General features: G+C 43.3%; 1 protein-coding gene across 4 annotated transcripts in view; it reads left to right on the forward strand.

Moving 5' to 3' along the window:
- The window catches only part of mpp7a (MAGUK p55 scaffold protein 7a), a 128,070-nt gene that overhangs the window by 94,218 nt on the left and 21,649 nt on the right, over positions 1 to 12,203 (forward strand). For 2 of the 4 annotated variants that reach the window (XM_063912857.1, XM_063912859.1), the window contains exons 12-14: positions 4,031 to 4,051; positions 4,160 to 4,174; positions 4,955 to 4,987. The exons of 1 other annotated variant lie outside the window; for it this stretch is intronic. In XM_063912857.1, coding sequence (XP_063768927.1) covers positions 4,031 to 4,051; positions 4,160 to 4,174; positions 4,955 to 4,987 — 69 coding nt within the window. The remainder of the gene's footprint in view (positions 1 to 4,030; positions 4,052 to 4,159; positions 4,175 to 4,954; positions 4,988 to 12,203) is intronic. One more of the 4 variants, XM_063912860.1, reaches the window with a different exon arrangement.

Below are 12,203 nucleotides of genomic sequence, written 5' to 3' on the forward strand. Positions count from 1 at the left end.
ATTAGTTGTGGAGCAGCAGTAGTAGGAAGTCCCTTGACATGGCCCTCTCAGGACTACATGAATAACTGGGCAAAAGATAACAATTCACTCTATGTTCATTCAGTTTTTTTGGTGTTCAAAAATTATTATTATTATAGAAAATTATTGGATCCAGTTGTGCAACAAATTGAGTGAATAAAAGTGAAAGGAAAGGCAAATACGAAAAAAAAGCAGATTTTGCAAAGTGAAAAAGGATTATGGATGGACTGACGGAGGGATAGATGGAGAGGGAATCCTTCGATGGGGTCATTCGGTAGCAGATGTGGCCCCGCGGCGTGGTGATGGCTGGGTCAAGAGAGATGGAGGCGGACCAAACTTGGATCCCGTGTGCGCCGGACCGCTTGCGCCCCGGGGCCATAAACTACAACCTAATTGAAGGATACCGTGGAGACCCCGCTGTTACCGAGCGGAGGACGGAGGTGGTGATTGAGGAGGGGGTCCCTTTCTTTCTCTCTCTTTCCAGCCCGGGAGCTCCGTCGGCTGGAACAATATTGGTGTTGGCGAGGGGCTGCGGCGCGCATTGCTTAACCGTGTCCATTTACGCCTAACATTTGCAAGATATAAATAATCCCTTTGCTCGCTGTTGCTCTTGTGGATGCATTCCTTGGTTATGAAACTGATGTTTAAAGAACCATCAGTTTAAATCTATTATTAATCTGATACTGGGGTTAGATCAACTATTTAACATCCATAGTTGTCAACCTAGTCTACAGTAATTGCCTCCTCCCTTCTCACCCCCCGAGCTCAATTCCATTGATACCTGGCTCTCCTCCAGCCTCCCCATCTGTTCTCTCTGAACGTGCTAACGGCTCTCTGGGCTTTCTTACAGCATGTCTGTACTTCTGTCTGACGTGCAAACTTCTCCACTGTCTGATTGTTTGGTTTGGTTCTCAGTTTGCCAAACACGTGGACACACTTATCGCTCACCTTGGGGTCTCCATACGTCTCCCTCCATATATTACAGAGCTATCCCACTCTACTCTCCTCCAACGGGCGACTGAACCATTTCGAAATGCCGTCCGAGATCGCTCTTAAGTGGCCCTGAACCTGGCCCCGTGTTCAATTTATCCGTCCATTTCACTTTTCAACTTTAAACGTTTACAGACCGGAGAGTAGATTTAGAAACGCAATGGGTGCATGAGAAAAGTTCCATTTTATTCTCGAAGATTAGAGCCAGTTAAACCTGTAGAGACCACCCTTAAGGTTTTATAGATCAAGTTGTTATTGTTTCCCTTCATGTTAAAATTCCCTATACATTGGTTCTTTGTCAGTATCACAATTCTGAGTGACATGTACCGTTTTGTAAGATATAGATTCAGCATTTTAACGCAGACCAGCTCTGCTCTGTCTTTCATTCACTTTCCCCCTCCTGACTTCCAATAACCGGCTCTACATTTGAAGGCCAAAAGATGCATGACAAAGATCTCACTCCGTGTCATCTGGAAAATTCCACCGGTCTCATGTTGGTTGTTTAAAAAGTGAGAGAGAGAGAAACTGCGAGCAAGAGAGAAATTGACAGCGTCAAGTTTGTCCAAGGAGAACGCCATCTGTGTGCTGGCTGGCTGCGAGGGTGACATCAGCTCGTAACTCAGGGCCATTTACAGGGTGCTGACTAGGGGTCATTCCTTTGTCTCTTCCTGACTCGTAAGAAGATAGCTAAAAGATTGTTTGGCAGCAGCACTTCAGGATGGTTTACTGTGACAGATATAATCCATACAGCTAAAAAGTCAAGTAAAGTTGCCCAAAATGTGATGTTTCTCTAGTGGGGTAGTATGACCTGGATGACCTTTGGATACCCTTAGGGAGATGATCAGGAGGATAATCACAAGGATGGGATTTGATGATGACCTGCTATTCAGCCCAGTCAAATAAATTGGTTAAAATAATCAGGCCAAACTGTTGTTTACAGCCTGTCTGATTGTCTGACTGTTTATGTTTTTTTCCCCTTCCATACGATGTTATATCCAGATCTTAGCAATTACTATCAGTACAATTTATACTTCCAATCAAATGGACAGCCAAAACTGCAAGAAAAAGTTGTAATACTTGAGTAATCCTTTAACAAACATTACATCCACTCGCCTTTCTGTTCTTTGTCATCCATCCTTCCCCTTCATTCCAACACTACCCTCATCTCACCCCTTCTGTCATCCTCTGCGGTAACTCTTTGGTATGTTGGCGACATGGGATATACCCCTAAGCGTGCGTCCCTTTCCAGCGAGGATTGGGGCGGGCGTCCATGAAGCATCCAGTAAGAATGGTTAGCCGAACAGCTTGACTGCACACCGAGAATGTCTGAGCAGCCATGGCTCCCCTGACCTCAGTAAATGATAGGCTTAGATGCCACCATCGCCATACCCATCAAAGCATTACCTCAGCTCGTTCTCATTGCTCTTAAAATGTCTGAGATGGCGATGGAAATGCAACCTCAAAAAAAGGCAAAGAACAAGGTTTTCCATGATTTAAGCATTCTCTGATCGGCCATGCCATTTCAATTCAAAGTCTGCAGTGTTATCGCATGGTGTTCCATTAGACTAGGAATGCCTGTGTACAAGGCTACAAGGCCATTAGGCAATGCAAACCATTCCTGTGGCCGATAGGCACCAGATGAAAGCCTTCCAGAGTGTAATAAGGGCAGCACTTGGAAGGATTTTAGATATCTTTATCATTCTCATATTGTCCTTGTCGTTTCCTCTTTCAAGTTTGCCCTCTGTCTCGCTCCCTCTACAATTACCTCTCATCCTACTCGAAATGTGGTTTGGTTGCTGGTTCAACTTAAAATGTCACATAACAGCGGAAGGAGGGCAACATCCTTGGGAACATCGCTGTGAACACTAACATGTGAAACAAGATGTCAGATAAAGGCGGACGCATTTGGCTCCGCACTTCAAAACGTTCACGGTTCTCAGACCTGATGCTTCAGGAACGGAACAACCTCTGTATTGATCACTCCTGACTGCTGTTTTGGCTAGTCATTAACTCCGGCGTGACGTAACACCTCCCCGAGCTGCAGTGCGCTCTGGGAAATGATCGCGGTGCTGTAAGGCGAATCCCATGCTGTGGTAGATGGTGTTATGAATGTTTGGATTTTACCTTGTTTGGCCAAAATTGGAACACGTGAAGGGGAGGAAGCATCTAGAAGTGCCTCCAAATGTTCACGGCGTCTTAAACCAAACACACACACACTTGTCTGATCCTGTATGAGCTACCATTTGAAACTAGCATCTTAAAGTTGTTTGGATGGCAATCCTAAACGTCTGGAGTCATTTCAAAAGCTACCTGAAATCAAAATGAACTGCTAAATTGTATTACTGTTTCCAAATGGTCAAAATTGTCCCTTTTTTATATTATGGTTTGTCCCCCTGAGCAATTTAAGTATTCCTTTTGATTGGAATCTATGTTTTCTTCCTGTGTAGACACTATGGATGACTGTGTCTCACTAGGTAACAATAGCTAAACTTGTGTTTCAGTAAAATAGAAATGTTGTTTTAGTAGAATGCCAATGTTCATTGTTATAGTTTTAAAAACATAATGTAGGATTGAACACAAGGTCCAATTACTAGTTTTTTAAACTTTGTTTTCATCATTGGTTGTCATTTTATCTCGTAACCTTGGTAAAAACTTGTGTTCGGGTTTTCCCAGTGAAGTTCCATACTTTGTTTGTGTCATGACAACTGAGCACATATGACTAATTGATCGCCATGAGTTGCTTCCAAAAGCTAGCAAGTGGACCTTGAGTTAGTATTCAAGTTAATAGAGTCATTTTACTTTTAGACAATATCTGTAATAGAGTGTTTTTATTAAACATTACAAAATTACATTATGAGCTATATCTATTTTATACAATAGATTACTTGAAAAAAATGAATAGTGAATATTGTATTTTTTATAATAGACACAAGTCGGCATAAAAAGCTCACAAAAAAATGATATTTGAAGGTGTTAACTCTCTTTTTGTCATTTGTTCCTCCTTCTGTTTTGCTTTTCTAAGACGATGTGGCTGTAGAGTTTGGTATGTTTCCTCTTCTTTATTCTCTTGTATTGTCCCTCTACTTCCTGTAATCACATTTCTTCTCTAACTTTGACTCATTTCCCTTCCTTGCTTCTATTGCACTCACAGCTGAGGAGATCGAAGGTACTACTTGTCTAACGTCTCCCATTGAATAGGCCATTACTAATAGGTCACTGGCTAATACAATATGGCCAAACACAAACATTTAAGTTATGCTTGATTCCCTTTCATCATTTTGTGTGTAACAAAAGGTCTACCTCTCACCTCTGCTCTCCATACTTATTGTTTACATTTGGCCTGTCTTTATAACGTCAAAGCTAATCTTATTCAAAGCAGAGCATAAGGCGTCCCTGTCAATTTCTCCTCTTCAAGACGTTGGAGAGTTTACGAGTTATTGGCTCACGCATTGTACAAAGCCTCATCCTTCACCTGCTAACTTGTCGTTTTCATTAGAGTGGACATCGTTTGGAGAGTCATTTGTACACATGGACAACACCCGTAACCCTGCGCCTGCCAAACTCACTCGTATAAAATGATTCATAACCTTCAAGAAAAACAAACCCTCCAAAGCAATGGCCAGGGATGTAGTGAACTGTCAACCAAAATACAGTTTTCAAATGATTATTTAAACATATACTTTTGAGTATGTTGGTTCTCATTTGCCTGTCTTATTTACCACTGCATCCTTGGCTATCACTCTGGAAAAAGTGGACAATCAAACTCCACCAACAATAATTCCAAAAACAATCGTGTTGAATATACCTGTGTTTTTTTATCTATGGACTTTTCCCTCTCAGCATGTTTCAGAGGGGTAAGTACCAGTTGCTTTTATTCTGACTTTTCTCTTTCACATGTTGTTGTGCCTCTTTTCTGGCCCCCCTTTCCTTTTCTTCTCATCACCAGAGGATGCTGACTATATTAGCGGATTCCACCTAGGTGAGAGACGTTGCTTTCTTCTCCTCTTTCTGTCCTATACCCTCCAGATGTGCCCAATTCTTTGATCCATTAACTTCAGTCACAGAGATTGTGTTAGATTTTTAGCTGTTCTTTTGTAATGTACTTGAAATACTCCTTTTCTGGTACAACTTGGACTCCCATGTAAAAACACAAAGTAGTAGTTCTGGTTCACTAGCCTACGGTGTGCTATTTCTGTCTTCTTGCTGACAGCATGAGTGCAGTGGCAGATCATGTCATGGATTTGCAGAATATAGTACTTATTCTGGTGTGCCGCTGCTGTGGGTCTAAAGACATCTTTTGAAAGTGGTTCTGGATGGATTTGGGTTTAAAGGACGGCTTCTTTTTTCTTGCTTTGTTCTGGAAGTCTGTCCCAGTCCTGGTTTTAGTCGATGTGGTCCTGGTCAGACTTAATGACAATTACCAAGGCCCGCTTTAGTTCTGCAGATCTTTCCAAGGAGCTGCATCCAATTCTCTGACTTGTACAGAAAATGTACTCATGTTTTTATTACCACTGTCATTTTCCTAACAAATCACAAGGTATCGTCCCTCTAGAGGACCACAGGCCATGCTAGCTGGCTCACACTCTAATCCTCCCTCTGTCCAGATGCCCTTTTTCCTTCGTTTCTGTCTCTTTATTTCTTTCTCCTTCTCTCTCTGTCACATTTTGTCTATATTCAGACGTTCAGGTCAAGAGGTGAGCTGGCCTCAGAGCTCTCCCTGCACACTACACAGTTTAGACTCCAGATTTCACAGGATATCCAGTGCACACACAAGTTTATAAATACTGAGTTTGAGCCATGTCTGCCAAGCTCAATCAGGGTCATTTCCTACGGCCAAACTATGCCAAACACCACTCCAGTTTTTCCACTCTGCTCTGTCCCCTTCAGGCTTGCCCTTACTGTCACCCTGCCTCCTTCATAAGGTCAATGCCCTGAACCTCTCCTCTTCTTCCTTTGGTACCCAAACAACATCCAGCACTCTAGCGGGTTAGCAGCATTTCTGGACTCCAGCAGCCCAGAACGAGGTTTAACTGAAATGAGAGACCCTCAGGAGGAGGAGAGAAAAAAAAATCTGAGTTATAATAACATCTTCTCTATGCGAGTACTTGCTGCATGGCTTTTCAGCCTGTTGGATGTGGTTGTGTGATTTAGAGTTGGCTCGTCCCGAAAAGTTTGAAATCCTAGAACTTACAGATGCTTTTGCAATGCTACTGAGGTTGCATGGGGAAATAAAGGAGGCGGTGGGAGGGGGGTAGGTGGTTGTTGTCCTCAGTTTTTGGTTTGTTTCCCCTTCATGCCTCTCTTCAGTGATGCAACGTCTGTAAGGTCATTTACCAAAAGCGATCCTGGAGCACTAATGGGGGCGAGCAGATTCCTGTGCTCCGGTGTTGCTAGATTCTAGAGGCAGCAGACTCAAGAATGAATCCACCTTCTTATCAGTCCTTTGTAGACATTATTGTTAGGAACCTTTCAATACTGTTTTAGCAATTTCTGTATAGAGAATAACCATCAGTGCACTCGGCTCAATTGACAACCACAGATCAATATGACTTTTCTTTATTGTAATCCCTCAAATCACAAAAGTCACACACTGAACATCCAGAGAGAAAGACGAATAAACAGAGGACAAGCAAGTAGTTCCAAATCAGTTAAAGCTGAACGATTGGGGGCTGGGATACTCATCAGCCCCTCACAAACCAATTATGTCCAAGTTACGGGAAAAAATGGTAAAGTGCTATGAACTGAAATAAAAAATGCTCCATTTCCAAAATGAGATGAGTTCATCAGGCTGTAGCTTCAATAATTGTGGACTCGAGGAGCCAATATATCGGGATTGCGGAGTTTTTCCCTATCTGAGTCCAAACAGAGGGGACTTACTTTTTCAGATTTGATGGAAAACCAACATTTTGTTTCTATTATAGCAGGTACATGCACTGGCTTGAGAGGGGTGATATTATTAGCATTAGCAACTGATCATTCTGAAAAATCGGTAGATGGACTGGATTTTCCTCGAGTGTAGCTTCGTTCTAAAGCATCTTCTCTGTCTTAACATCAGACTGATGAGACAAACAGGAAAGCAATCAGTGCTTTGGCTCTAAGAGGTCCCTATTGGCATGTTGATAGTGGCTTCAAGGACTCCAGTAAAAGCAAAAGTACTTGTGCGTGTGTGTTTCTCTTTGCCAACACAAGGCATCAGGCATCGTTTTGAGACGAGACATTCCTGATCCCAAAGTGCCGCGGGATAAGATGGAGGGGAAAAACAAATAGCCCTCGACACAAATGAACCTCTTGAAGCCAAAGGTCTATAGAGCTATTCCACCGTATAAGCCTGGGTACCACTTTCCAAACGCTTTGGGCGGGGGCCGTGGAAAGTACTCCCAGAATGTGTTCTCCCCAGATAACGCTGTAATGAGTTCACCACCGTGGACTGCTACATATTTCAAATGTCACACTAAAGAACTTTACCTTTTTGCTTTCATTCCGTACTAGAGGAGTGAAATCCAGAGGATGGATCTGGTGCTGTGTGTATACATCGTTGTGATCTTGTCCAGGAACAGTTTGACGTTTGATACAATTGAGTATTCTAAGATCAGCCTTGGAGCATACTTTACTACTGTACCATAATCAGTTTCACAGATGCCTGTTAACAGTTGTGTGGAGGGAGCATTTGAAGGACACACGTCTGCCTGGATATGTCCCTTTCCTCCTTTTCACTTGCTGTCCTTTCGACATTTGTCTCAGGTCTCCTGATTCCCTTCCTTCACTGATTCCTCTCCTCCCCTCCTCATTCCTCTTTTCTTCTCTCCTTTCCTGATTCCTATCGGGATTCTTTTTCTTCTTTCTCCTCTCCTCTCCTCTCCTCTCCTCTCATAATTCCTCTCCTCTCCTCTCCTCTCCTCTGCCGAAAAGAAGTCTGTCCACACACTGCTGAACTTTTTATCCGGTGCTGCAAAGTTGGCCATTTGGCTGACGCGCAGGAACTGGGTCCAGGGTACCGGTAGTGTGGAGCCGGTGCCAGTTCTGGAAGGACTGGTGAAAGCTAGACTGAGGGTGGAATACACCTATCATCATATCCTATCATCATATGATGGACAATGTGCAGACCTTCAGTCAGACTTGGGCTATTGTGGGGGGGATTATGCTCTGTGGGGGGGGGATGGAGAGCTGATTGTTCATTTTTGATTGCTGTGGTTGACTGTTTGTTTTCAGTGATGTTTTTATTTTATGCTTTTTTTGTTCACTCCACTCAAGTGGTGAGGCGAGAGTGATTCATCTGTTCATACTCCATGCAATAGTTCAATAAAGGGACTTTAAACCAACCTCTCCTCTCCTCTCCTCTCCTCTTCTGATGCTTCTCCTGATTCCTCTCTCTCTCCTCCTGTCTCCTCTCCTTTCCTGATTCCTCTCTCATCCTTTCTCCTCTCTTCTCCTGATTCCTCTCCTCTTTTTTTCTCTCCTTTCCTGAATTATATTGTGATTTCTCTTCTACTCTCTCCTTGCATCATTCCTCTCCTATCCTGACTCGTCTCCTCTCCTCTCCTCTCCTCTCCTGATGCTTCTCCTGATTCCTCTCTTTTTCTCTCCTCTTTTCTCTTAGCTCCTCTCCTGTTTCCTCTCCTCTCCTCTCCTCTCCTCTCCTCTCCTCTCCTCTCCTCTCCTCTCCTCTCCTCTCCTCTCCTCTCCTGATGCTTCTCCTGATTCCTCTCTTTCTCTCTCCTCTTTTCTCTTCTCTCCTCTCCTGATACCCCTCCTCTTCTCGAGACCTTCTTGAAACCTCTTGAGGTATTTTACTGTATATGATGTTGGCCCTCATGGCTCAACTTCTGTCCTTTGCATTGTGGGTATATTTTGCCTTGACAGTCTTGCATGCTTCCTTATATTCCTTGTACTACAGCAAAATTATAATAAACCAAGCAGATCAGTCCCTCTATCCGCCCCAGGCCTCTGTATTTTGTCATTTTAAGCAGCAACACTCCTCTTTCTTTTATTCAGCATTGGGGTAATAACGGCTGACAGGGTGGAAAGCGTCCTGCACCTCCCTAGCTGCCTACCATGAGCCTTCCTCATCCCTTCTAACCCATCCAGTAATGGGCGTACACAGTGAGGGCGCGAGAGCCGCTAATGCTTCCCACATTTGGTGCCCAAAAACGGCACTAAGTGTTACAGCGTTAAACCGCAGCGTGGGGCATCTTGCCACAAGCATAATACTCACTTAATGTCCAGCTGCCATGCATGGTTAATTCCATAGATGTCGTCTCCATTTGTCCAAAAGGAGAGCGAGAGGGTCCCCTCTGGGAGAGCCAGGATGGCACTGGGGTTGTCAGCACAGTCTCCTGTAGTTAGGCTACGGGCTTCAGACGGCGGCCCACACGGCATCGGTTCCTCGCAACAGGTGGTTTCACTATGAGCCTGTTTCTTTTCCACATTTTCACTCCCTCTCTCTCCGCACTAAATGAAGTCTGATCGGAGGAAAAATGTCATTTTTTATTCTTTTCTCTGTTGTCATCTCACTGAGCGCCTACGAGTAATGTCTGGAAGACCTGATGCTTGTATTCTCAGGCTTCTCTTCTTCCTTTCAGACAGACGTTGGCAAATGAGCCTCTTTGAGCCATCTGTTATTTTTTTATGTACATTTGTTTTACTACATTGTACTGTTTTCTTTTTACAGTGTCGGCTATGTCTTCAACAGGTGCGGGTTTGTAGCAATGCACAGGATGTTAGGGTCCGAGTGGGCAGTTTGCATTCAGTTTGCAGGGGCCTCCGGCGCTTTCTTTACGCAGATGCTGAATTTCCTTCGTGGCTGTTAGATATTATCACACTGGAAAATGGGCTTGAATGACTCCTGACGACTTTCAAGCGATTGTGTGTGTACGCCTGTGTGTGTGTGTGTGTGTGTGTGTGTGTGTGTGTGTGTGTGTGTGTGTGTGTGTGTGTGTGTGTGTGTGTGTGTGTGTGTGTGTGTGTGTGTGTGTGTGTGTGTGTGTGTGTGTGTGTGTGTGTGTGTGTGTGTGTGTGTGTGTGTGTGTGTGTGTGTGTGTGTAGTCACAGCTTGTGTTTACACTACATTAAATATCCTTGTCTTTTTTTTTTCATTTTAATGTTGTGCTGAAAGGGTTGTGAATCAAAATGTCTCTGTCTGACAGAGAGTAAAGAGTGAGATGTTTGTGGACTCACACACAAGATTTCAATTGCAGTTTTGGTAATTATCCAGTCGCGAGGAAACTTTAACTCCATACCACCAACCACACAACATTTGTTTTGCAAGAAAAACACACCAGGACACTGCCACTGCGCAGCTCTCATTACAGAACAAATTCGAAACAGATACGTCGTCAACAAATTTGATTTGACCTGTCAAATGATCAAAATAGGTGTTTTATGTCAGTGCCACTCACATCATGCATTCCTGTCTACTGGCTAGAGTTATGCCAGGATCATCCTGTGACAAACATGTTGGTGTTCCAACATACTTCAGGGCTCTTCAGGACAAATAGGCAGGCTGTCTGGGTTTGGACGGGATTCTAATCTCTCCCTAACTCTGTGTTCAATTAATGTCCGTCCCCTCTGTGTAATTGAGTCTCCGTTGGTGCTGAAGATTAAATGGCTGATGGTGGATTTGGTGAAGGACTGGGTACTGCTTGCTGTTGAATGACACTTTTATTTGTCTTTCCTTAAGCAGCGCTAGAGGGGAACGCAGGAGAGTTCTCCACAATTATTTGGATGGAAAGTTTTAAGTGATCTTGAGGGGCACTACAATACCAAGAAACGACAATTTATAACTCGTAATGAAACCCTGTGCACCTGCCTGCACTGTGGAAAGTAACGGAGATGGCCCTATCCAATAGGACGGCAGCTTGTCATAGTACAGACACTAGAATTAACGACCATCATAGTATAACTTAAGCATAATTAGCCAGTTGTGTTTATTGTGATAAAGGACTGGGTTTGAACTTCCAGGAAATTGACGGCACGCTTTCAATAGGATATTGTTAACATTCTACTTTGAATGTTTATTGTAATGATGTCAACCCCTGTGGGTATCAGTTACAGTTTGATGTCTCTGCAGGAGAAATGCAGATGAGCGGTGGATGTTTTCCACTGTGTGGCAGTGGCTAATACTCCTTGGGTAAGGGTGGGTGTAACGGTGGGAAGGGGGGTGCTGAATGAGTAGATTAACCACAGCAGAAATGGCACAGACATCGTAAACCGCAGTTTGCCCACAGTGGAACAAAGTCTGCCGTGAATGTTGAGTGTAACACTATATTCAGGCGCGTGTGTGTACACTCATACGTACACAGGCTCGTGCGAAAACATTATTATTCTGCTCCAGTGACTTATAGTGTGTTTCATTTGTATCTCAGCATAGGTCCGTCGTTCCATCCCTTATTAAGGACTGTTTGGAAAAGAACAAGCTGAGAAGAATGCAGACTTTCTTTTTCCTGCACGGCCCCACAGTGATTTAAAAATGTTGTGGAAAGCATTAAGGGGGCGGATATCAGGAGCGGTTTCAACTCCTGATTCTTCTCCCACTCCATCATGTATCGTGCTAATCTTGCATTATATAAATTAAAAACTGAAAGAGAAGGCTGTTACAACCCTTCAATTCAAGCAGAAATAAGATATTAAACATCCATAGATCCTGAGATTTACATCCTATTAGGTTCAACTCACATCTGTCATAAATATTAAACCGTAGTCCTAAAATTAGGGCTAAATGTGTCCTTTTGATTCTGTTGTAGATTATCAGATCAAGGGGTGTGCGCTCTTGGATCAGTATGCTAAGAAGCCTTTGTGATGGCAGTCCAAGGACAGGACGCACACTGTAAACCAATCAGAATAGACGGCTGATGTAAAGTGACCCGCATACACAGAGCAATCTTTGCTTTGCGGGCCGGCCAAGAACACTAAACGATACACACATACAGGGACATACACATACCTCATTACTTTCTAAAATTGCAGTGTGAATGAATTACAAATCATAGCCTGACAGTTATGTGAACAGCCATCCACGGACTAGCAGTAAATTCACATACTGTAGCAGTGAATTACATAAAAGGATCATCAAGTTTTTGCTTTTTTACACAATAAATATGGCTTCCGAGAGCACATTTTTCCAGACAAATATAAAGAAAACAAGCATAAGTCATTCCTATCTTGATTAAAAAGGCGATTTTGTGGAAAAAACAATCATT

This window comes from Eleginops maclovinus, chromosome 21 (assembly GCF_036324505.1).
Source record: "Eleginops maclovinus isolate JMC-PN-2008 ecotype Puerto Natales chromosome 21, JC_Emac_rtc_rv5, whole genome shotgun sequence".
In the NCBI taxonomy this organism is placed as follows: Eukaryota; Metazoa; Chordata; class Actinopteri; order Perciformes; family Eleginopidae; genus Eleginops; species Eleginops maclovinus.